General features: G+C 39.9%; 2 protein-coding genes across 2 annotated transcripts in view; both read right to left on the reverse strand.

Moving 5' to 3' along the window:
• Positions 1-1,123: 1,123 nt before the first annotated feature.
• On the reverse strand, positions 1,124-21,290 carry LOC113123730 (interferon alpha/beta receptor 1b-like). Its single transcript, XM_026295977.1, has 8 exons — positions 21,134-21,290; positions 15,279-15,408; positions 13,632-13,816; positions 12,467-12,627; positions 4,145-4,298; positions 3,640-3,797; positions 3,155-3,312; positions 1,124-3,010 (listed from the first exon to the last, which is right to left on the reverse strand). The coding sequence occupies exons 1-8, from the start codon at positions 21,189-21,191 to the stop codon at positions 2,782-2,784; spliced, it is 1,233 nt and encodes a 410-aa protein (XP_026151762.1). The 5' UTR covers positions 21,192-21,290; the 3' UTR covers positions 1,124-2,781.
• Positions 21,291-23,582: 2,292 nt separating this feature from the next.
• Positions 23,583-27,556, reverse strand: part of LOC113124075 (interleukin-10 receptor subunit beta-like) — a 30,568-nt gene continuing 26,594 nt past the window's right edge. Inside the window, exon 7 of the mRNA XM_026296545.1 lies at positions 23,583-25,037. Within this exon, the coding sequence (XP_026152330.1) occupies positions 24,849-25,037 (189 nt within the window). The 3' untranslated portion in view covers positions 23,583-24,848. The remainder of the gene's footprint in view (positions 25,038-27,556) is intronic.

Consider the following 27,556-nt stretch of genomic DNA (forward strand, 5'->3'; position numbering starts at 1 on the left):
AATGGAGGTTGGAAATTTTGCAACAAGAGTCAAAGTCAAACTGGATCAAGAGTCAAAGTCAAACTGGATCAAGCTTGTACAATTTAGAAAATATTTTTCACATTACATTCTGAGTTTTATTTATCCCTATTTTACACATTTCCTTACAATATGTGCCTCAAAATGTAGATTCTGAAAAGGGCAAGACACATTTGTTGTCATAAAGCACATTAATGAGATTAACGGTTTTTAACTTTGCAAAACGCTAAGGATACACAACCCTTCCCCTGTTGGAGCTATTCATAATGTATGTTTGCTCAGTTTTTTTCTGTCTTCGTTGAATGTCATGTCAGAGTAAATGATATGGATAAATTAATCAGTAAGATATTCTCATGAGACGGCAGTATGGGGGGGTCCTCTGTACCTCGTTTCTCTCTCCCTTTTTCCCTGTGTGTTGTCTTGTCCTGTTGATTGTCTACAGGTGCGTCACCCGAGGCCGTGAGCTCCACCTGTCACTCACCTTGACCTGCTTCCATAAAGCCCTGGCTCTTCACAACCTCGGCGCCAGTTCGTCCGTTTACCCACGTGGTAGTGGAAAGTCTGTCTATTGAGATACTTGCCTTTTGTTGCTAATTACTTACCTGGTCTTTTTCACCCTTTTCCAGATTCCCCGCCTCCCGGTTAAAGCCGGCGTTCCGTGATCTGCGGCTGGAACTTTGCACATACTGAAACCCTGCTCGTTCCTGGAGATCCTTCATTTCTCTTTAAGTTCTCCAGTGATTTTGTGTTAAATAAAACCTTTGTTTTTGAATCTGCACTTGGGTCCGGTTCTGATTCCTGACAGATATAATGTAGTTGTCAGTATAAGAGAGGAGCTGTGACTCAGATGCACTTTTTATTACTTTCTGTCCCCCTTTAATACATCAAATTATATAAGTAGGTATTACCCTTGACTGCTAATGACCAGCACAGCCTGTGGAACATAGTTTATTTAGGTTAATTTACATAGAAGCTGTACATCCACTTTTAAATGGAATGGTCCAAGGAAGGAGGGAATATGTTATATCCCTCCTTCCTTGGACACAGTGAAAACACTGATGACAGGAGTTGGACAACAGTACTCGAAAAATGTTCAATTGTTCAAATTAAAATGAAAAATAGAGGGGGAAGCCTGGACTCCCCTGGTCACCAGGAGAAAATACCAGTGCTGTGAAAGCAGACTCCAAACTTTCATTTGCATGCCACACAACTAAGCTTGTTAAATGATCTCTAACCAACTGAAGAAATATTAGCAACAGTTCAGAAAAATATCCAGTACTTTCCTGTGGAACAAAGGCACTGTTGAAACAGCTCCCAGTCAACAGGCTTGCCAACACAATCTTTCATTGTCTTTCATTGGCTGTCACTCAGTTTGTTTAACAGTGGCTCAGGTTAAGGTCCAACCAGTTCCATACAGATGAAAAATATTTCACATTTTCCAACACACTAGTATTACAGTCCAATGGCTATCTGAAGTCTTCTCTATCCTTGCTTTCTGATGCACAAATATTTTACAAATTCTGGAAAAAAAAAAAAAAAAAATAAAAATAAAAATTATATATATATATACATACATACTCAATGGCCTGAGTGTAGAGATTGTTAGAAGCTTTAAGTATCTTGGCACAATATTAGACTTAACTTTCAGAGCAACGCTGTGTAGATATTAAAAAAATGCTCTCAACAGTTGTATCTTCTGAAAAAGCTCAGCAGCCCTACAGTCTGTCCACAGATTTTAGAACTTGTCTATAAATCAAGTGTTGAGAGTGTTTTAACATTCTATTTTCCTGCATCGTACAACTACCTACAGGTCAAAAAACAAACTGAACAGAATAGTTTCAATGACCTCCAAGATTGGCGCGAAGCCCCCCGAACAACTAAGCAAGCTGTACAGAGAGAAGACACTGAGTAAAGCAAAGGTATTGTTGCAGACAGCTCTTATCCTCTCCACAGTCAGTTTGAGATTGTGTACTTTGGTAAGTGCTACAGGGTCCCACTGGCAACTAAGGTAGTTTATTCAGCTGGGATCTGACACATCTACCAGCTGCAGAAATTGGATGGCGTTATTTTTTTTGTTTTTTTTAAACTGTTTTACTGTGTGTTTTAGTATAGTTATATTGATTGTATTTTATGTTCTGTTGTTTGTCTTTTATTAATAAATGTACTGGTGAGCCAAAGGAAAATTTCTACCATGATGGACAATATATGGACAATACAGAATTCTATTCTATGAAGAATAGTGACACCCATTAACAACTGCAATCTAATCAGGTCCTGTAACATATTCATGCTATATCAATTAAGCAGTGTGACACTGAAAGAGTCAAAATCCATTATTTGCCACACAAAGGACACAAAAACACTCTTAGCAACACTGAATCAGATCACAGAGAGTTAAGACAGTGACTGCTGAAGATCAAGTAAGGGGAATTGTTCAGCATATTTAAATCAGTATTTCCTGATTGGTCACATGTGGATATAGCATTTTTAGAGAGAGATGTCAACATCGAAGTCTTCATTATCATAATGCCCACCATCCTTTGTGGAAGGAAACACAGTGTGACACCACAACAGAACAATTTTGTTCATTTGTGAGTCTGTAACTTGTGATTTTCAACAAGTCCCCCCCTCTACAGTAAACACCTTCTTGTTTCAGAGTGAACAATGGAGAAAAGGCACATTGTACATTTTCCACATACCTCTGTCTTCCTTAATATCCTTATTTTATGCACTAGGAAAACAATGTCTTTTCTATGCATGCATTCAGACACACATGTCTACAATGCCCTCATCTGTGATCAGAAGCTGATTCTTTAGCCCAGAAGCCATCTCCTGCATCTTTACTTTCTCCAGGTCAAAGGAAATCTGCCAGATGTCTTTGGGCCCCATAGAAGATTGACTGCTGTTGGGCTGCTGCAGGTGGGACCTGCCCCCTGTGGAATAAATTCCTGAGTCTCCACTGCTGCTGCTGTTTTGTCGACTGTGCCTACCACTGGAAAGATCAAGAGGATATTACGTTTGATAATTTAGTGATTTTTCTGCCATGCTGTATTAATCTTTAAGCTATATAGGTAATGCACTTTGTAAACATGAACAGAACACATAAGCAGATGTAGCACACAAAACTAAAAATGACCTGCTGTCAGGCTCCAGGACTAGTGGGGGGGCTAGCAGGGCCTCAGGGGGTGGGTTGTGGATTTCCAGGACTGGTAGCTCTGGACAGACAGTCACCTTATCACACAGCAGCTCTCCTTCTGCATCCATGGTGAGGAGGCGAGGAGAGTCACAAAGATACTGGAGCAAAGGGTGAGGAGAAGGGACAGAAGAGAGACTAAGATGAGATATCTTGATTGAGCTGAATATTTTGACTTCAGTGGGATTAATAGCTGCAAGTGATTTGATCCCTTGTAAATAACAATGTAGACAAATGCAACATCAAGGTTAGCTATATATGATTTCACAAGCATCATTTTATTCAACTGACCAGAACTGTGTTAATAAAGCCAAGTTTATCAAAACAAACCCTCTGATCTCAGCTATGTGAACAATAAACTGGACATGCCTGACCACAGTTAAAGCTGTAATGAGAAGAGTAAAAACTGGTGTGCTGTGGTTGCATACCTCCTTGAAGTGGGAAGGCAGTTGGATGGAGGGCCACAGAGTTGTCTTGAGTTTCTTGTAGCAACAAAAGGAGCTGTAGAGTAAGAGCAGCACGAACAGGAAGCACAACAGCAAAGAGCCCAGGAAATAAAGAAAGATCTGCCACCATGGAGTATTACCTGTGTAAACAGACACACACATGGATACATGTACATAAATTAAATTACACTTGCTGGATCTATTTTCACCTCGAAAATCAAAGAACTCATTTGGTTAATTAAATAGCAGTCTGGTCACAATTATTCATTTAAAGCTGAATTTTGTACAGCACCATAGAATTCAAGCCACACAGTATGATTTCTAAATGTCAGTAAACAGTAACAGTTATCACTCAGCACAATGTGTCTGTAAACTTAGGGATCAGTGTAGACCCGGCCCACCATCCATACATCCATGTTTTCTCTTATCAGCAGGCAGATGTTTGCTGTCACTCTTTAGAAAAACTTAGGTCTCAGCAATAAATTACCTTCAGTCTGCATACACTGGGGTATGGTGAAGCTGCTGCTCTTGTTATAGAAGTCGTAGCGTGACTGGATACGCACACAGTACCACGTCCAGGCCCTAAGGTTTGGTAAAGTCACAATGTTGGCACTGCTGTCCAACATCTGGGTTCTTAAGGCCTGAAAAACACATTAGAGAGGTGATTTAAACTTGACTATTTACTTTCAGGTATCTAGATAGATAACTTCTTCATCTCCCATGGGGGAAATTCAGACTGCCCAGCAGCATAGAATTTTCACTAAATACAATATTAACAGTTAACTTTTTCAGTTGCTTTTAAACATATGACATAATGACTGACGTCTGATAACACTGTATTTAAAAGTAAATAAATGTAAATAAAAGTAGACCCTTTACAGATTCGAATGATATATTGCCCTTATCTGTACGATAAAAACGGACAGAGTAATTTAAGTTCGTTTTGGCGTTATCAGGAGAAGATGTCACAAACTGCGCCAGCGCGGTCATCAACCCCTGTGGTTTAAAAAGGGGTTGGCTGTGGGGACAAATGGATCTCCTCAACCTCTCAGTTCTTCAGCGCAGTGGAATCACTTTTGTCTTGCAAGCGTATCGTGTTGTGTGTGTTGTATAGTTCGTCTACAGACTAGCTATAATTTAACACACCTAAAAACTAACTAAACTCTAAACAATTCATTAACTGCTACATTCCGGTACAACTCAAGTACCTGTTTTGACCGGTATTTATTGCTATTTCCTGACTTAGCGTCCGTTAGCCTACCGGTTAGCTTAGCTAGCTAGTTAGTTAGCTTAGCTAACATGGCCTCTCCCTCTCTCTCTCTCTTGCTCGGTGTGCCACATGTTTAGTCATTCCTCTGCCTCCTTTAGCGATAATGATACTTGTAATAAGTGTAAGGTTCTATTAGCCTTGGAGACGAGGATCACTGATTTGGAAGCGCGGCTCCGCACCTTTGAACAAAAGCCAGCTAGCCTAGCCCCGTTAGCTGGTGTGGAGCCACCGAGCTCAGGGTCTGTTAGCGGTCCAAGGGCAGCTCCGGAGCAGCCCGGAGAATTAGCCTGGGCGACGGTCCGACGGAAACGTACTCCTAAGCAGAAGCCCACGGCTCATCACCTGCCTGTTCACGTTTCTAATAGATTTTCCCCGCTCAGCGACACACCCGCTGAGAAACCGACTCTGATAATTGGCGATTCCATAGTCAGGAACGTGAAAATAGTGACACCAGCGACCATAGTCAAATGTTTCCTGGGGCCAGAGCGGGCGACATCGAATCAAATCTGAAGCTGCTGGCTAAGGCTAATCGTAAATATGGAAATATTGTTATTCACGTCGGCAGCAATGACACCCGATTACGCCAATCGGAGGTCACTAAAATTAATGTTGAGTCAGTGTGTAATTTTGCTAAATTAATGTCGGACTCCGTAGTTTTCTCTGGACCCCTCCCCAATCTGACCAGCGATGACATGTTTAGCTGCATGTCGTCGTTCCGTCGCTGGCTGTCTAGGTGGTGTCCAGCAAACGATGTGGGCTTCATAGACAATTGGGCCACTTTCTGGGGAAAACCCGGTCTGGTAGCGAGAGATGGCATCCATCCCATTTTGAATGGTGCAGCTCTCATCTCTAGAAATATGGCCGAGTTTATTAGCCGACCTAAAGCCTGACAATCCAGGGTGGGGACCGGGATGCAGAGACTCAGCCTAAAACGCCTCTCTGCAGTTTCCTTAGAGCCGCCGCCCCCCTCAAACCACATAGAGACTGTGTCTGCCCCTCGAACATATAAATCAAATAAATCAGAAGTTAACAGAAGAGGAGTTATTCATAAAAACTTAATAAAAATTAAGACCACTCCTCTTATTGAACAGAAAAACAACTGTCAAATGTGGACTATTAAATATTAGGTCCCTTTAATCTAAATCTTTGTTAGTAAATGATTTGATAACTGATCACCAAATTGACCTACTTTATCTTACTGGATCCTGGCTACAGCAGGATGAATATGTCAGTCTGAATGAATCAACCCCCCTCAGTCATAAAAATTATCATGTTCCTCGAAGCACAGGTCGAGGTGGAGGAGTAGCTGCAATCTTCCACTCAAACTTATTATTAAACTTTCATCCTAGGAACAGTTATAACTCATTTGAGAGCCTCACTCTTAGTCTCTCGCATCCAAACTGGAAAACACAAAAACCAGTTCTATTTGTCACTGTGTACCGTCCACCTGTTCCTTATTCAGAGTTTTTAAATGAATTCCCTGACTTTCTGTTTGATTTAGTGCTTAGATCAGATAAAGTTATTATAGTGGGAGATTTTAACATTCATGTAGATGTTGAAAATAACGGCCTCAGCATTGCATTTAATTCTATATTAGATTCAATTGGTTTCATTCAAAACGTTAATAAACCCACCCACTGTTTCAATCACACCCTTGATCTTGTTCTGACCTATGGCATCGAAATTGAACATCTAATAGTTTTTCCCCCAAATCCTGTTTTGTCAGATCATTCTTTAACCCTCTGGGGTCTGAGGGGGTTTTTGGGGCCTGGACAAATTTTGACATGTCCTGACATTTCTTTTATCTGTACGATCAGAATTTAAGTTTGTTTCGGCCTTATCAGAAAAAGATGCGTCAAAACGCGCCGGCGCGTGCGTCGACCCCAGAGGGTTAATAACTTTTGAATTTAAAATGATGGCTCATGCAGCATTTGGAAGAAAATTCCACTATAGCAGATGTTTATCGGACAACGCTGTTAATAAATTTAAGAAAATGATTCCATCTTTATTTACATCTATGCCAAGTATAAACATAGTGGAGAGCAGCTGCTTCAATCCCACTCCCTACCAAATTGATCATGTTGTTGACAGCGCTGTTGTTGAAACCCTTGATTCTGTAGCCCCTCTGAAAAAGAAGTTACTGAATCAGAGGAGATTAGCCCCATGGTATAATTTACATATTCGTACCTTAAAGCAGGCATCACGAAGGCTGGAAAGGAAGTGGCGTTCCACAAACTTAGAGGAAATTTTTCTAGCCTGGAAAAACAGTCTACTAACATATAAAAAAGCTCTCCGTAAAGCCAGAACTGCATACTATTCATCACTAATAGAGGAGAACAATCCCAGGTTTCTTTTCAGCACTGTAGCCAGGCTGACAAAAAGTCACAGCTCTGTTGAGCCCAGTGTTCCCTTAGCTCTCAGCAGTGATGAATTTATGAGTTTCTTTACAAATAAAATCACAACTATTAGAGATAAAATTCAGCAGATGCTTCCTATACCTGCAATAAATGAATGTTCTACTACAGTAGCTCTTGAATCATCTGTAGGATCTCAGTTATATTTAGACTGCTTCTTTCCCATAGATCTCTCTGAATTTACATCAGTAGTTGCTTCATCGAAATCATCAACGTGTCTCTTAGACCCCATCCCAACTAGACTGCTTAAAGGCACCCTGCCATTAATGAACTCATCTTTATTATACTTGGTAAATTTATCTCTAGTATCAGGCTACGTTCCACAGGCCTTTAAGACTGCAGTAATCAAACCCCTACTCAAAAAGCCTAGTCTTGATCCAGGAGTCTTGGCTAATTATAGACCAATATCCAACCTGCCATTTATTTCTAAAATCCTAGAAAAAGCTGTTGCTAAGCAGCTATCAGACCACTTACACAGGAATGAACTATTTGAAGATTTTCAATCAGGATTTAGAGCACATCATAGTATAGAAACAGCACTGTTGAAAGTTACCAACGATCTTCTCTTAGCCTCAGATAATGGACTTGTTTCTATACTTGTCCTCCTAGACCTTAGTGCAGCATTCGACACCATTGACCACAACATCTTATTACAGAGACTGGAGCATGTGATTGGTATCAGAGGAACAGCGTTAAAGTGGTTCCAATCCTATTTATCGGACAGATTCCAGTTTGTTCATGTCCATGATGAACCTTCCACACAAACAAAAGTTAGTTATGGAGTTCCACAAGGCTCCGTGCTAGGACCGATTCTGTTCACCCTGTACATGCTTCCTGTACACCCTGTACATGCTTCCTAGTCTAATAACACTGTAATCAGCACAAAATTGGCTACAATAATATGTGAGCAGCAAGTTTATACATTATTGTGTTTTTGAGAAAAAAGTGGTTATGCATGGTTAGTGAAAAACTACAATTTTTTACTCACTGAAATAAGACCATAAAACACAAACAGAACATTGGTTCACAAGACTTTGGAGACCAGCATGTTGTAGGCTAAAGTGTTTACTTCAGAGTGCTGTGAATGTCATGTTGTTCACACATTCACAGTAAACAATACACTGATTTAAATTTTCTAAGACACTTTTTGTCCAGAAAGGCCATATGCAAGAGGGTGTGTCTGAGGATGAATAGTCATGTGATTTACCTGAGAACACAAAAGACGCACTGAACGACCAGACAAAGACGCGCATAATGAGCCTTTCAGTCAATGTAGATGGGACGGATTAGTGCAGCACAATACAACACAATGAGGAGCCAAACGATCCTCATTTGAGTTAAAATCAGTGTTTTTACTCTGAGGACAAGCTAAACTATTTGTCTCTGTGTGGAATGTAAGGAGCGCTGCTTCACGTGCGTAACGTGCCATCATCCAAACGCGCCGAAAAAGTGAGTAAATTCTATGATGAAGTTTGATATTTTGTGTCATTTCTCGGGGGCGTGCACATATTTACCTGGTTCACCTGAGATTATTTACATGTGAACAGTGAACAGTGTACAAGGCGGGACCGCATTACCTGTAATGAGGTGAGACGGGAAAAAACGGACTTCTCCTTACGTTCATACGGATTAAATAAAAAGTGATGATTTGTTTTTGACTTGAATTGTTTCACTCAAAAGAAAACATTTCAAGCTTTCTAGCCATATAATTCTTATTTTTATGAGCCAAGTATTCGCTGAGATTCTGGTTGTTTTATTTACGCGTCTGTGAAGAGAAATGGCAGAGACAGAAAAGTCCGAGAGCGTACCCTGTCGGCTTTCTTTATTTAAAAAAAGCACAAGATTTTGTTGTTATTATGATGGTATACCGCTAAAACTAGACCCTTTACAGATTTGAATGATATACTTCTTTTATCTGTACGATCAGAATTGACGGAGTAATTTAAGTTTGTTTCGGCCTTATCAGAAAAAGATACGTCAAAACGAGCCGGCGCGTGCGTCGACCCCAGAGGGTTAAAGACCTCATAGTACCATATTATCCCAATAGAGCACTTCGCTCTCAGAGTTCAGGTCTACTTGTGGTTCCCAGAGTTTCCAAAAGCAGAATGGGAGGCAGAGCCTTTAGCTATCAAGCTCCTCTCCTGTGGAACCAGTTCCCAGCCTGGGTTCAGGAGGCAGACACTCTCTATACTTTTAAGGCTAGACTTAAAACCTTCCTCTTTGACAAAGCATATAGTTAGGGCTGGCTTCAGGCAACCCTGGACCATCCCTTAGTTATGCTGCTATAGGCCTATACTGCCCGAGGACCATCGGTGCACTGAGCTCCCCTACCCTAACCCCCCCCCCCCCTTCCCTTCCCCTCCCCTCTCTTCTCTCCTCCCACCTCATGTATATACCACCATTGAATGTTACTAACCTTGTGCTCTCTCTCTCCCCTAGTTTGTGCTCTCTCCCTCTCTCTCTGTTCTCTCTGTACCTTCTACAGGTGTCCCTGGTCCTGGAGCTGTATATCGCTGATGTGCAGTTACTGGTCCCACCAACCTGCAGTGTCTATTTGTTGTTTATTGTTGCTGTTCTTTTCTCTCTGCTCTATCCACTCACCCCAACCGGTCGAGGCAGATGGCCGCCCAAACTGAGCCTGGTTCTGCTGGAGGTTTTTTCTTCCGTTAAAGGGAGTTTTTCCTCTCCACTGTCGCCAAGTGCTTGCTCATAAGGGAATTGTTGGGTTTTTAGTTTTAGTTTTTGTAAAGTGCCTTGAGATGATTTGTATTGTGATTTGGCGCTATACAAATAAATTGAAAGGAATTGAAAGATGAGCCTCCCACTGCACCTGCTACTCTGTTTAGTCAGTATATCGTGTAGGGGGTGTTTATTATTGTTACAATAAGGGAAAAAAAAATAAAAAATTACAACCACCCCCCCAAAAAACAGAGCTACTTCTTGCCATTCAGATCTGCGCATTTTACACACGCGTACACTAGACTTTATGCCAAACTTTGGATTTGTGATGGGATGTGGTGCAAACTAAATACTGAAGGAATTCTAATGAGCTTTTTTGATGCAGATGTCAAGAGAATAGGTTAGAAGTTTCAAATAGCTTAGGAGCTTTCAGGCTTTCAAAAAGTTGTAGAATTTGGAATATATAAACTTCTGACCCACTGTTATTCTGATATTGCAAATTAAAAGTGAAATAACTCTGCCTCTAGTCAAATGGTGAAATTGCTTAATTACCTGAATGTTGATAATTTCTATGCCATTATTTAAAATAATGAAAATGTCTAAAACTCATTGTATTAATCACCTACTGTAATTCTATGCATTCTAGTTTGCAGTCTGCTTTCTTCTATTCCTTAACAGTATCTTGAAAACTCTTAGCAAAAACTAACAAGTGTTACAAACTGAATTCATGTCTACTCAGCTGTCCATTAGAGTTACTTTACTGGGTGGTGCATTGACATGACCACAAATGTCGAGACAGGCCTACTGGCATTATTGCAATCCCTTACACCGACAGTTTTCTAACATGAATGCTTTGTTGTTTGAAGCACATTAAAATTTTTTTTTGTGTTTGACTGCTGCTGTCAGGTTTGCAGATCAATCAAATTCCAATAATGACTTTACTGCCAGTAAAGTGAACAACAGTCTGCAAAGAACTTTAAGCAAATACAACTGACAAATGTGGCTCAAATATATGCAGTAAAAAAAACAAAAACAAAACACAACATCCTCCCTGCAGTTGGAAATATTTACATCCATCCATCCATCTTCTATACCCGCTTATTCCTTAACTAGGGTCATGGGGATCAGCTGGAGCCTATCCCAGCTCTCTTTCGAATGGAAGGCAGGGGTACACCCTGGACAGGTCACCAGTCCATCACAGGGCCACACACACACACACACTTTAGAGTCACCAATCAACCTGACATGCATGTTTTTGGACTGTGGGAGGAAACCGGAGTAAACCCACGCAAGCATGGGGAGAACATGCAAACTCCACACAGAAAGGCTAGGTTGCGAACCCATGACCTTCTTGTTGTGAGGCAACAGTGCTAACCACTCATCCACAGTACATTCTAAATAGGGCTGCAACAAATCCTCAAGGAAATAGACAAATTACAAAAAATTCTCAAAATTAATTCTTTGCCTCGAGGATTCAGATGACGTGATAATCTCAATAACTACGTCTAATTCTAAGATTTGAATTTCTGTTTTTTTAACTTCCATTTCCTGACTTTCTCTTGAGAGATGAATGAAGGGCATCTTATTTTACAAATGTAATTTCTTTGCTGAGATCAGTGTTTCAATATGTAGATTTACTGCATGAGTTGTTCAGTGGGAGGAGGGGCTGGTTTCAGTGTTTTGCTCAATTACATGTTCCCTTTTTCAACACAAGGGAGTCCAACATTGTTTTGGCAAAGTTACACACCGAGCATTAGCATTATGTTTCTTATGCATTATGTTTCTTATGGACTATCACCCAGGCTTCTGACTAGTTAGCATAGCATTCAGTTCTGTCTTTTGTGTGCATTGAGGCCTCCGCCCAAATCATGGGACATACTAGTCATATCTGCATCAGCTCCATAGAAACCTGCTTCTTCTGTGTCAAACCAGTTTTAAAACAAACCTGCTTGCTGCGTGACATAAAAGCAGCTGGCAGGAAATCATTGCACCAGACAAGAAAACATGTACTGTCTCATGTGAGATTTAGCCGTCTTGTAGAAAAAACAGGAAACACTTCTTCTAGGTGTTTGGGGCAAAACAAAACCACTAGAATAACACGCCGCTGAACATCCAGGTGCTCTGCTAACACGACTGATCATGCAGCCACAGAGTTTTCACCAGGTGTCTTTAGGGACTGAAGAAAAATGGGAAGTGTGGCAAGCAAAACTGCTGGGTATTTTTCCCTGCTGCAACATGCCTGGGAGGATGTGTCTTGTCATTTTTTGACTCAAACATGTGAGAGATAACATGTAACAAAAGGCTTGTAACACACACTGCACCAGGGTAATTTTAGTCAAAAAGAGCTACAACTAAAAGGCTGTTCAACAATAATTTGATGCTGCATATTAGTACAGTGCAATGCAGTGTTTGTCAGCAGGGTGTGGTTCTTGGGTGCATTCTCTACCTGTGTGTCTACAGGGCGTTCCCAGTAAACAATATGGTAGTACAGCTCGTGAAGATGCTCTTTCATGGAGCTGTTTGTGTTGGTCAGTGGATCAGAGATGACAACATCCAAGCTATTTCCAGCAGGAGCAAGATCCACTTTGCTTGGAGGCCCCACAGCAGCTAGGAGCAACAAGAGAGAGACAAGATGTGAAATCCAAGAGGAAAAAATTAGGAGTTGGTCTGGTGATGACTTTTTCTGCTTCTTTCTTCTAGGAGAGGTTTTTAACAAAATTAGTATTTAATAATAATGAATTATTTAAATATATAATTTACTGCAGAAATAAGTGGAATGAGCAAGACTATGACTGAAACAACCATTTGATTAATTGATTAGTCAGGCAACAGAAAATTAATTGGCAACAATTTTGATAATCAAGTAACTTTTTGAGTCACTTTCCAAACTAATATAATAGTGAGGCTACATTTTAACTGAATTTGAACAGTGTTTAAAGCTAGTATATACTGTATGCCACCTCTTCCGACTATTTTGAATGCAGCACCACAGCACTTATCAGAAGCAACACAGCCCATTTGTTCATAATCTATCACTGGTTGCTTGCCCTACAATCATTAAAATTGTATGCCAGGTTAGGCCTTATATATATATATATCATTATCAATATATCATTGTGTAGGTTGCTGTGTAGGGCACATTACAAAATTAGGGTGTACATTTAGAAACTAATTTGAGAGCTATGAACAAATCAATGTTGCTATTGGGGTAAATTATGAACATTGTAATGTTCAATCCCATGTAATTTAAAAAGCTTGGTAAAACTGTGTTCAACCATGACAATATTTGCTTATGCTGCTTGCATGACCTAGGCTGAACTGCACACTGTGGTTTTGATAGTTCAGATTTGCTCAACTTCCACACAGAGTTACCTACACAAATACTATGCACTGCTCTACCAACATATTTCTGGTTGCACACTTTGTTCAGATGATCTTTCATCTCCTCCTCTGTCTCTGTGTCTGTTTTTGATGGGTTGGTGGTGCACCACATACTACATAGGCGCATGACTAAAATATCTTTCAAGTAAACTGTATGAGCATTTGACTCATTTTCTTCCTTATTGTACTCTCTCAATGTCACTCATCTGTCTCTCATCCAATTCTCTCACCATCTTGATCAGGGCAAAATTCCTTCTCCACCCACTTGGAGTGATGCCCGTTCTCATTGGCTCGTACCCGCAGCATATAAATGCCCAGGTAGTGCAGGTTGAACGCTGTGAGGTCACATGACCTGCGCAACATCTCCTCACATGCTGTAGACCATTTTGGACTCTTCTTGTTAAGTTTGTGGTGCCTTTAAAGAAAAGAAAATAGAATGAGTAAGGTATTACGGTACCTGAAAATACTATTATCCTACTTTGTTATGCTCAATATCCCAAGCATGAAATACTACCATCTGAGGTCCATTTCCTCTGCGTGTTCTGTATTCTGGCAACATAAGAGCAAATTTGCTGGAGCCAGACACACTGTTTGTATGCATGTTTAACCCTCTGGGGTCGACGAACACGCCGGCGCGTTTTGACGCATCTTTTTCTGATAAGGCCGAAACAAACTTAAATTACTCCGTCAATTCTGATCGTACAGATAAAAGAAGTATATCATTCAAATCTGTAAAGGGTCTAGTTTTAGTGGTATACCATCATAATAACAACAAAACGTTGTGCTTTTTTTAAATAAAGAAAGCCGACAGGGTGCGCTCTCGGACTTTTCTGTCTCTGCCATTTCTCTTCACAGACGCGTAAATAAAACAACCAGAATCTCAGCGAATACTTGGCTCCTAAAAATAAGAATTATATGGATAGAAAGCTTGAAATGTTTTCTTTTGAGTGAAACAATTCAAGTCGAAAACAAATCATCACTTTTTATTTAATCCGTATGAACGTAAGGAGAAGTCAGTTTTTTTCCTGTCTCACCTCATTACAGGTAATGCGACCCCGCCTTGTACACTGTCCACTGTTCACATGTAAATAATCTCAGGTGAACCAGGTAAATATGTGCACACCCCCGAGAAATGACACAAAATATCAAACTTCATCATAGAATTTACTCACTTTTTCGGCGCGTTTGGATGATGGCGCGTTACGCACGTAAAGCAGCGCTCCTTACATTCCTCACAGAGACAAATAGTTTAGCTTGTCCTCAGAGTAAAAACACTGATTTTAACTCAAATGAGGATCGTTTGGCTCCTCATTGTGTTGTATTGTACAGCACTAATCCGTCCCATCTACATTGACTGAAAGGCTCATTATGCGCGCCTTTGTCTGGACGTTCAGTGCGTCTTTTGTGTTCTCAGGTAAATCACATGACTATTCATCCTCAGAAACACCCTCTTGCATATGGCCTTTCTGGACAAAAAGTGTCTTAGAAAATTTAAATCAGTGTATTGTTTACTGTGAATGTGTGAACAAGATGACATTCACAGCACTCTGAAGTAAACACTTTAGCCTACAACATGCTGGTCTCCAAAGTCTTGTGAACCAATGTTCTGTTTGTGTTTTATGGTCTTATTTCAGTGAGTAAAAAAATTGTAGTTTTTCACTAACCATGCATAACCACTTTTTCTCAAAAACACAATAATGTATAAACTTGCTGCTCACATATTATTGTAGCCAATTTTGTGCTGATTACAGTGTTATTAGACTTTAGACATTAATATGTTTAAAAAACACTGAAAAAAGCACAAATGTCAGGACATGTCAAAATTTGTCCAGGCCCCAAAAACCCCCTCAGACCCCAGAGGGTTAAATGATACTTGCCCAATATATTGTGTGGTGAAAGTGACATTGTGAACCTTCGCAGAACTCTGGTCCCATTCCCAGGTCAGTATGTAATTGGTGTTCAAGGCAATCATGGTCACGTCCTGTGGTGGGCCCAACTCTGCTCCAACTGAAAGATACAAAAGTAAACCCAAGTAGTAATACAGTGTATATTAACAACTGTTACAACAGTGCAACAAATTCCTGTCAGAGATGTTTTAAATGGAGAGATTAGTCAAGCAGTTGCCAGCTGACAGAAAATTAAAGACCCATGCTGACAAATCAAAATATTCTCAAGCAAAATTTAATAAATTAGCTGGTTCTAGATTCAAAAATGTTTGTTGCACAAAACATCTGACTTGCACACGTATGCACACACAGCAAAACAGGTGAGACAAAAACATTTTTTTTTCTCAAAAAGTGTTGAAAAACATGATGGTGATATTCACTTTTACTCTGTGAGACTACAGTGGATTAAGACGTTTTATACAGTTTTTGCTTTTTGTTTTCAAGAGAACTTACAAATAATATTTAAAAAAAAAAACAGACTTTGCAACTGGGATACTGAGAATTTAGTAAATGCACTCAATACCCAAAAGAAACAGAAACAATGCACAAAGGAGTGCAGTGATATTACTAATGGCAATTAGAAAACGAAAAGGCATTCAAAAAGCGATAGTGATAGATATTGAAAGTCCTTATGCGTAAGTCTTTAGACTTCAAATTCTAAAAGGGCAAGGTCAGTGACACAGTGCATATCGGATGGCAGAGAATTTGGGAGCTGCAACAGCAAAAGTGCAGTCACCCCATTGCTTATATGGTCCTTGGAACCTCCAAGAGTATTTCACCAGAGGTCCCACATTCTCTGTCAAAACTACAAAAATCTAAAAGATCCAGCAAATAACTATGAAACAGGCCGTTAAGTGTTTTAAAAACAAACAGAAGTTAAACTATGGTAAATTCTAAAAGGCACTAGGAGCCAGTGGAGACAGTAAAGAATGGATAATACATTCATGTCTCAGCGTACTCGTGAAAAGATAACACTGCTAATTTTGTCTTTGTTTGATGGAACTTGAGGAAGTTGAATAATGCTGGAAATCTTTGTCACATTGTGAAACAGCGACCTAACGAAAGAGGAACAAATCAAAACACAGCTGAATATTTTTGGTTGTTACAAGCCTCAAACAAGCCTTAGTGTGAACTAAGAAATTTCATTGTGTGAACTGAAGGAACATTGTAAGTTCCTATCAACACCACATGTAGGTTCAAAAAGGAGGAAAAACTGCAAAAAATAAGGTGAACTGTTTTGATCACCGGCAAGATTGACCATATCACAGAGACAAAACAGAATTAGACCAAGGGATAAAGGAAGTTTCAGGGAGAAGCTGGCTCCTCGCAGAGCTGCATGGTTTCCGTATATGTCACAGCTTGCTAGGTCTCAGGGGACTCAGGTTACACAGATTGAGTTACTGTCATTTCTTTTCTTCTACAGTTTTTCTGGCCATCAAAAGTCCTTTTTCTCAGCTAACTCAGTTTATGAGACTGAATTCTCATAAACCATTTTGTCAGCTCGTTTCAGGCCTGCTCGAACAGGGCCCAGTCCCCACCTCTGTAGGGCTCCTCCTTGGCATGGCACCGGAACCATGGTTTATTGTTGCATTCATATAAGGCGGCAGTTTCAAAGACACTCCAATCACTGCAGTCAAATCAGGCCTAAAACTCCAGCTTTGATTGAACTGTCCATTTCTTCACAGTATTAAAGGATTTTATCTTTGGTCTATAGGTCAGGATGAGAGGAAGGAGACATGATCAGAGAGTTATAAAGCAGCATGGAGAACAAAGGAATAAGCATCCAATAAAACTATGTAAACAGTGGTCCAGTGTGTTCGTGTCCATGGAGGAGACAATTAAGTATTTGGGAATGTTCAAGTGAGATTTGCTCTTAAAATCCCCCAGGATGATGAGCAGGAAGTCTGGGTGTTGTTCTCTACATTCGTTACCTGGTCAACCAGCTGTTGTGTTTCCTTGGAGTTGCAGGCTTGGGGTGGAATGTAAACTCTGACCAGCACAAACAAGGTGAACTCCGGCGGCGAATAAATTGGCTTGCCCTTAATGAGAAGGGTCTCCAAGTGAGGACTGCATGGCTGATTCAACACTGTGACATCTGTACACCAACGTTTGTGTACACAGAAGCAGATTCCACCTCCGTTCTTCTTCCCCGTGCACTTCATGCAGCAGTCTGCTTGGAGAAGAAGGAATCCTGGTAGCGTCCGAGACGTGTCCAGTGAGCCAGGTCTCAGTGAAACAGAGGGTGGCAGATCTGCCAAAGTCCGAATTTTTGGTTTTGAGAAACAGCAGTCCATCCATCTAATTTGGCAGGAAGCGGACATTCACTAGGTTGAATAGACAGGAGCGGAGTGCCCAATCCCCACTGTCTGACAAGCACGATTCTATCATCCAAGACTCTGGCGAAATCTACGACGAGCAGCAGCTGCACCTCTGACCAAAACCCCATATATATATATATAAAAAAAAAAAAGCTCTCTGCATTGATGAAAACCAGGAAAAAAAGTACTCAGGGAAGACTGTCTGATGCTCAAAAGTTCATCTTTGTTGTAGGTGATCAAAGAGGGACAGCAGAAAAAAAAAAAACGCCCACAAAAACACACAAAGTACTACAGAGTGAAGGACCGGGACTGCCCTCAGCTGTTGCTGGGAGAAAGGAGGTGGATGAGCAGCACTATGACACCATAGGTGATGAGTTCATACCCAAATCAGCACTGCACCTGCTTGACTCTAACTTTGACTGTGAAGGTAGAAATGAAGAAGAAAATAAAGAAATAAAGGAGAAGCAGAGTGAGAAATAAAATCCTGAATTACTTTGGAGAGAGGCCACTTTCCAAGGATGAAAATGAAAAGATGGTGAAAGAAAATGAGAACAAATATCTAACTCTAGCTATTCTTGTCCCATGTATGCACATCTGGCACGTCAACCCCTCCTGCTGGACACCATCCATAGTCTCATTAGGAGCATGCCTTGACGTACAAGCACGTGGGGGCCATATACAGTGGTGTGAAAAGGTGTTGGCCCCCTTCCTAATTTATTTTTTTGCATGTTTGTCACACTTCAATGTTTCAGATCATCAAACAAATTTAAATATTAGCCGAAGATAACACAAGTAAACACATCATGCAGTTTTTAAATGAAGGTTTTTATTATTAAGGGAAAACAAAATCCAAAACTACATGGCCCTGTGTGAAAAATTGCTTGCCGCCTAAACCTAACAACTGGTTGAGCCACACTTGGCAGCACAACTGCAATCGAGCGTTTGCAATAACTTCCAATGACTCTGTTAGAGTGCTGTGGAAGAATTTTGGCCCACTCATCTTTGCAGAATTGTTGTAATTCAGTCGCATTGGAGGGTTTTCGAGCATGAACCGCCTTTTTAAGATCATGCCACAGCATCTCAATTGGATTCACGTCAGGACTTTGACTAGGCCACTCCAAAGTCTTCATTTTGTTTTTCTTCAGCCATTCAGAGGTGGACTTGCTGGTGTGTTTTGGATCTGAAAACACATTTTGAGTTGCTGCAATGAAATTTCTGCAAAATGGACTAACCTGTTGCATCTTGATTTTCAGTGTGTCCTTGAATTCAGTACTCTGTAGGTTTCCACCACACAATGTGGCATCCTTTCGTTCTTAACACATTACCCAGTCCATATAAGTACAGATATCCAGCTTGAGTTTTTTTTTCCCTTTGAGATCTGATGTGTTTTCAAAGTAGTCCTTTAATTTTTTTGAGCAGTATATATCATCTAATATCTTCATTGTTGTTTTAATGGTGTGCCAGCTGCCATTATCAAGTTTGTCAATCAGGTACAAAGAAAAAAAACAATCATCAAAAAAGCTTTGCGAGTGAAAGTGTGTGACAGTCGCATGTGTGCGTTGATTGCAATGTTATCAGCCTCCAAAGCCAGAGACAGACGCAAATGAACAAAAAAAGCAAAAATGTAAAGACTGGGTCACACAGGTCCATTGGTTGAGGTAAGACAAAATTAGCAATGCAATGCATTGCATATACTGTAAAGAACGTGGCCCAGGCATGGCTGACAACACCCCTTTGCTGCCAGTGCATCAGCACTGAGACACTGACACTTGTCAAAGAAGCGATCTTATTTCATGATCAGTGTAGAGACACCACAGCTTCCCTCCCCACTATTGTAAACGGGGTATTTCAATGCATTGTATGCTCTTTGCCCTGCCTTGACTAATTTCTGAAGGATTGTTAGTTCAAAACTGCCCTGAGGGACAGACTAAAAGGGGAGCACCTGGGTGCATGTCTGCGAATATCAATAAATGGACTAGCACCAGAAGCATTCCCATTCCCATATGCACAGGCCTTGGTGCTCTTCTTGAAAAAAACCCAGGAAGATAGGTGATCTGACAAACAGTGCCATCCGCCTATTCTTATTTTTTTTTTTTAACCTAATCTTAAATCTTCATATCTCAGTAGATGGAAGGGAGGGCTACCAGGGAGGATTTGTGAAAATAAAAAAAAAATTAAAAAAACCAAAATGAAATATTGAATAAACCAAATTATTGTGTTGAAGGTTACATGTACTGGTTATTTGTTGTATAATAGATCCCTTTTGTGCTTGAATATAATGGCTGCCTGTTCTGCTATATATTTCATACCTGTGGTAAACACTGAATTAATATTCAGTGGACACACTATACATACAAAGAATATTCCTTGTTGGTTAATCCCAAATATATGTATTTTGTAAACTAGATCATTTCCACCCAGATGAACATAGTGGCCAAATCAAAATTAGTCCAGTAGCTGTTACATCGGCAAATAGGCTTAATATACAAAGTTAGTAGCTTATTTGTTTGCACTTACAGAGTGGCCTGGAATAGAGTCAAATTCTTGTCCTTTATGGTTTCCTGTTAGGACTACATTACACACTACGTAATTCCTGACAGTACTGAGCACCATAACATCTTAAACTAAACATAAATTAGATTTACATTTTACTTCTATTGCATTTGTACCATGCACTCCAGTACATGGCATATAAATGAATGATTTGTATTAGCTGAATGGCACTGTTTGTATAAATCCAATCCAATCCACTTTATTTATATAGTACATTTACCAACACAGTCTCCAAAGTGCTCTACAAAGAACAAAAAAAACACTAAAAGCATAATAAATTATGACATCAATAAATAAAACATTAAAATTGAAAAAACATAAAATTGATAAACACATTTCTACCATCTATGGAGGAAGCCCTGGCTGCAAATCCCATTGGACAGGGCAAGCAGGCCCTACTTTCTGTTTCTCTGAGCATATTACATGACAATATGTCACAACCTCAACATTTCACCTGTGTTTTGTGCAAGTCTAACTTATGAATATTTGTATTTGGGTCTCACATGTTAGCAAATCTTACCGTTAGTGTAATTAAGCGTGTTTTTGGCCTACTTAAAAATAGAAAAAACTGTTCAGGTTTTTGTGTGATTTCGCCATGGAAATATCAAGTTCCTTCAACTGCTATAACGTAATATTTAGCTTAGCTGGTAGCTACACATCTGTCACTGTAATAACCTGCTGATAAATGCATTCGATGTTTACTAATACGCCACTAGCTAACTTAACGTGAGCTAAAATGGAGAGTTACGGTTTGAATAATTGACTTAGCGTTAGCTCAAGCTATCAGTTAGCATTAGATTAACGTTACATCTATTGGTTATGTGTAAATAGTTACAACTCGTAACTATACCTTCTTTAGAAAAACAGACACAAACACCAGTACGACATACAACCGCCGAAGATTTTCATGCTTACCACGGCTGTTTTGGAGACACCAAAGAACAAGGCAAACATACAAGGTAGTGGACATCATTGTCTCATTACTGACAATAAGCCTTCACACCACTTCTTCCTTGTTTCTATCCAGGCTCGTCTCTGACAGACTTGGGTCGGCCCTCCGCCGCTGAATATGTGCCAACTCCTGCAAAGCGTTCCGGTTGTGCTTTCAAAATAATAGCCTGCTCGACTGAACACGAAAGCAGCTGAAGAATTTGTTTAAAATATTCTGTAAAGAAATGAGATGTCATTGCCGGTTATTCTGTTTAATTTACTGTGGGTAGCTATAATCAAGGTAATTCAGTTACAATAGTTAGTGAGACTTTCCTAACTATAGAGCTAGCATTACAGTGGATGCTAGAAAATAAAGCTAAACAAGTACTGTAGTCATTGCATCTGACCAGATATGAACAGATTGCAATTTTCTTGGCCAGTATACACAGTATACACAAACCTTATTCCTTTTCCTGGGGTGCTGAATAAACTTATAAACAGTCCTTTCATGCACGAGTTCTGGTAAGCCGTCTGAAGTGTTCGTTCTTCATACCTTTTCTCATTACGCTCTTAGCCATGAAAGGCAGATTCCATTCCAAATTGAAGTCCCCCATAAACAACAGAAATAATGCGATCCTTAAATAATCTTTAACATACCAAATATATCAAAGGCAACACAAAACACATAGAGAAATTAAGGATAACTAGTAAAGTCTGTTACATAGACACAGGTAGGAAAAGGAAAAATTGGGGATGGAATCAACAGAAAGAAAACACATTTAAGAATAGGAAATTAAGGATTAAATTACACATTACACAAAATTGGGAAGCATCCAACATGTATGACCATGTATGTCCAAAGCAATGCTTGAAAAAGTCGGAAGGAAGGTGGAAATTATTTGGATGGGATTTTGTGTAAAGGTGCCACAGGGTTTTATTATTTAATTCTACACCTGGTTTGCCGTTTAATATTTTAAAACAGATGATCCGTTAACATTGGTGGGGTGTGAGTTTAGAGTGACTGAAATAGTTTCTTCACCTACTTATTCTGAACATTTTAGAGTCTATTTTAAAATGTTTTTATTTGTTTTTAAATCTTTAAATGGCCTTGCCCCGCCCTACCTCTCTGGGCTCCTTCATGTCCACACTCCCTCCCTTTCGCTCAGGCCAGCTGATCCTGGACATGCCGAGGACTCTGTGGAAGCTCAGGGGGTATCGGGCAATTGCTGTTGCAGGCACAAGGCTGTGGAACGTACTGCCTTTACACACCAGACAGACCTCTTCACTGTCAATCTTTAAAGCTTAAGGCCCACTTTCTCTCCTTGGCTTTAACACAGTATGCGATGTTGATTATTTTATTAGCTTTTATCATTTTTTATTTGCTTTTATAGTTTTTATGTGTACTTTTTTAAAACACTAAACATAGTATAAGATGTTGATTTTATCATTTTATTAGTTTTATTATCATTTTTATTTGATTTTATGGGTTTTCTAAATTCACTTTTTATATTGTTCCTTTTATACTTTTATTAATTTATTTTATATTTATTTTAGGCATTATTATATTATTTTTAAACTGTTCGGCACTTGTGTCAATGGCTACTATATTATAAAGTGCTATATAAATAAAGTTGACATGGCTTGTTCTTAGCATGCCAACATGTATTAGTATCAGTAGATAGTCATATTCTATTGAAATTCTAAATTTATTAACGTATTAAAGAAAGTATATTATCATATGTATGCTACACATGATACGTTCAAACATTTTTGGAATTAAAAGGGATTAAATTAAAATTTAGGTTGAGGTGTTTTCAAAACAGGTGATTCCCTATGGTATCATGATAGATAAAAATCAAAACATCTGAAGTGCCTAAATGTTTGCACAGAACTTTATATGAAAATTATATATATCTTTGCACAATTAATGCTCTATGCATTTCTAGCCATGTGCAGAGCCTATTCTATTCAGTTTATCTTATCAGTCAGGATACTTCAGAGGACACTGTCATACTATGTTCAATTTCAGAGTGGTTGGCCAGATATTTGCAGCAAGTTTGGCTTGAACCTTGAATCTTGTTTCATTCATGAATGGTGCTATAGATACCTCACTTGTGGTGACGTGGATACCATTCCTCTTTCATTCCTCTATCATTCCTCTTTCAGTTATTATATCTCCAATTGTGTTCAAAGGGTTACAATCTTATTTAGCATTTATTCCGCAAAACTTCTCAAAACAATGTAAACCAACCAGAACAGAGCTACTTCAGAGTTTTAAAGATATGTTATGTCTAGATTGCACATGCCACTCAGTGCTTTGGAAGATATGTGACATACTTGCCTGTGGCAATTACATGTGCAGTTTACAGTTAGTGTGTATATCAAGCTCTACTATAAATTGTTGCTATGATGTGAAGGATTGATACTTAAAGGATAAGGCTAAAGGGATTTTTTGTCTTTATTAACAATTCCCACACAGTTACATAGAGACATCTACATCTAGTTGCCTTTGTTACAGTGCAGACAGACAGATCCAAATGCAGTCAGACAGACTTGACGTTTTAGTAAAAATCTTAATTTACAAGGCATCAGTGTCCAACAAGTATTGGCAGAAAACATTCGCAAACAGGCAGTAAATTCTAAAACTAGATGTCAGTCCACCCAAGTAGAGGTATCCAAACAATAGGCAGAATCAGAGTCCCAGAAAACACAGCAGTAGCCATACACAAGACAAACGTAACTATGATAAGGCTGGTAAGTTGACTGGAACACAGATTAAACAAACTGACAGACTGGACAGATTGGGGTTATGTATACTTGTAGACAATAGTCTACAAATGAAATTGATAAACTAGTTGTACGCAGTAAATTGAGAAACAGGAAGCTACTCCTGTTTCTCAATACAACTAGTGTACAACTAGTTTATCATTTTCATTTGTCTTTCATGTAAATACAAAATTGAAAGTAAATTGGTTATAAGGACTGCTTATGACTATTTCACATCTTTTGTAATCACTAAACTCTGCTTTCACTGTAAATGACAGTAGAGCTTAGATTGGTCCCAAAAAATGAAACCCGACCCTACCCGTGCACCTTGTGTCCGGGCAGGGCCCGGTCCAACACATTAACTGCATTATGAGCCCGAGCCCGATTTAAACCCGACAATTTTTTAATACGTGGGCCGTTGTAATAGATGTTCTCAACTACAATTCTGAGTTGTTTATTGTTTCTTCAGAATATTCGTATAATATTTCTAATTATGGCATAGCTCCTCACCCAATTAGACTAATTAAGTAATGATAAAAAAAACAAAACACAAATGCTTGATCACGGCCCGGCCTGAGGATAGTGGCAGGAAATATCGGCCCGACCTGTCGGGTCAAGTCCAGGCTCGGGCTCGGGCAGAGAATCTAAATTCTAAATAACAGCACTGCAGCAACTGGATTTCATGTCTGGCTTTTATATATATCACAGGTCAGAGTAAATCTCAATCACTGACCATTCCTGTATTCCCGCAGTGGTTGACTGGTCAATGCCACTTGCCACTGCTGCCAAAATCAACTGTTCAACTGTGATCTTATTTTACCATTACACAAATAAGATGACAATGATTGAGAGAAAAAATGAGTGAAATACAGAAAAGTACACAAAGTGAGAGAGGTAGGGGGGTGGAGGGAGTAAAATACACTGAGACAAAAAATCATTTCAGTATACTGTCAGCATAACAGAGTGGGAAGGAAAATGTAGCAGAGATTACACTCCCTCCAGAGGGCACCCTTCCACCACAGTCCTTTTCTGCAATGATACTGACCGAGTGGTAGATCTCATCTGGTGGGTGGGAGTTCAGCATGGCCAGGTACATGGATGAGGTTGGGGGCGCCAGAAGGTACTAGGGGCAGGAAGGAGGCAAATTTGTTAATTCATGTTTGTGTCGAATTAACAACACAAATGCAACCACAAGGGGGCACAATCCAGTGTCCTCATGTGCTGGTCCCCGGGTAAATGCAGAGGGGCTGTGTCAGGAAGGGCATCCAACGTAAAATTTAAGCCAATCAAACATGCGAATCACAAATATGACTTCCATACCGGATCAGTCACGGCCCCGGTTAACGACCTTCACTGGTGCTATTTACCTACAGGGTGCCAGTGGAAATTGTACTACTATTGGTCGAAGAAGGAGAGGAGGAAGGCGTGTTCGTAGGCAAAGAGAGAAGAGGAAGGGCAGGAGTGTAGGACACATTTTTCCAGAAAAGGGAGGAGCATAGGGTGACATATAAGAATGGAGTACATTACATCTTGTGCAGACGTTTCAACATGAAAGAGATCAGTGACTGCAAAGTAGTGGTTGTGGAGAGTGTAGCCAGACAGCATAGGATGGTGGTGTGTAGGATGACTGGTGGTGAGGAAGATGAAGAAGAAAAAGTACTTTATTAACCCCCAAGTGGAAAGTCAATTGTTACAGCAGTTATTTTAATTTAAAGTTATTAAATTTGATATTATTTACATTATATGAATTAATAGTAATTAATAAAGTAATTATCTTTTATGTAGAAAAGCAACAAAGTAATTATTTATTTTTGGGGGTTTGTGTGTGTGTGTTCACCATCCTCCTTTCTGCCATAGCCTCCAAACTGTCCAGTTCCAGTCCAACAACAGATTTTGCCTTCCTGATCAGTTTGTTTAGTCTATTGGCCTTACCAGCCTTGACGCTACCTCCCCAGCACACAACTGCAAATAACAGTGCACTCGCTACTACAGACTGATAGAACATCTTCAGTGGCGTGTTGCACACACCAAAGGAACAGTCTCCTGAGGAAGAACAGTCTGCTCTGTCCTTTCTTGAAGAGTGCACCTGTATTGTTTGACCAGTCCAGTTTGTTGTTAATGTGGACTCCAAGGTATTTATAGGAGTCCACAATCTCTACTTTGTTTCCAAGGATGGAGACAGGGACTGGGGTCTTCCTGCTACTTCTAAAGTCCACCACCAGTTCTCTGGTTTTCTTGATGTTGTTACACCAATCAACAAAGCTTTTTATCAAGTGTCTGTATTCCTCATTGTTATCATTATTGATGCATCCAATGATTGAAGAGTCATCAGAGAACCTCGGTGGGTGACAGGTTCCTGAGATGTAGCGAAAGTATGAGGTGTCGAGTGTAAACAGGAATGGTTCATCGGTTCACCGGTTCATCACCACATCAGATATGCAGCCATCTAAGCGAACAAACTGTGGCCGCCCAGTGAGGTAGTCTTTAATCCACTCCACCATGTCTGCGGCAACTTCCACATCCTGCATCTTTGCACTTAGCAGGTGGGCATGTGGAAGGTTCATCATAGACATGAACAAACAGGAATCTGTCCGATAAATAGGATTGGAACCATTTTAATGCCGTTTCTCTGATACCAGTCACATGCTCCAATCTCTGTAATAAGATGTTATGGTCAATAGTGCCGAATGCAGCACTAAGGTCTAGGAGGACAAGTATAGAAACAAGTCCATTATCTGAGGCTAAGAGAAGATCGTTGGTGACTTTTAACAGTGCTGTTTCTGTACTATGATGTGCTCTAAATCTTGATTGAAAATCTTCAACTCGTTCATTCCTGTGTAAGTGGTCTGATAGCTGCTTAGCAACAGCTTTTTCTAGCATTTTAGAAATAAATGGCAGGTTGGGTATTGGTCTATAATTAGCCAAGACTCCTGGATCACGACTAGGCTTTTTGAGTAAGGGTTTGATTACTGCAGTCTTAAAGGCCTGTGGTATGTAGCCTGATACTAGAGATAAATTCACTAAGTCGAATAAAGATTAATGCCAGAGTGTCTTTAAGCAGTCTAGTCGGGATGGGGTCTAAGAGACACGATGATTGGGGGGGCCGCTGGGGGCGTAGTGGTAGCGTGCCCATCCAGATGCCGGTTCGACTCCTGAGCCGGTCGTCATGTATACCTGCATGTCCTCCCCTCCTCTCTACCCTAGCTTCCTGTCTCTCTACACTGTCCTGTCAAAAATAAAGGCAAAAACTGCCCAAAAAAATAGTACTTAAAAAAAAAAGAGAGAGACACAATGATTTAGATGACTAAGATTTAGATTTACTGATGTAAATTCAGAGAGATCTATGGGAGAGAAGCAGTCTAAACATAACTGAGGTCTTACAGATGATTCAAGAGCTACTGTAGTAGAAGATTCATTTATGGGAGCTATACGAAGCACTTGATGAATTTTATTTCTAATAGTTGTGATTTTCTCTGTAAAGAAACTCAAAGTCATCACTGCTGAGAACTAGGAAACACTGGGCTCAACAGAGCTGTGATTTGACTCTTGTCAGCCTGGCTACAGTGCTGAAAAGAAACCTGAGATTGTTTTTATTTTATATATTTTTTATTTTTTATATTAGTGATGAATAGTATGCAGTTC

Source organism: Mastacembelus armatus, chromosome 21 (genome assembly GCF_900324485.2).
Source record: "Mastacembelus armatus chromosome 21, fMasArm1.2, whole genome shotgun sequence".
NCBI classification, from domain to species: domain Eukaryota; kingdom Metazoa; phylum Chordata; class Actinopteri; order Synbranchiformes; family Mastacembelidae; genus Mastacembelus; species Mastacembelus armatus.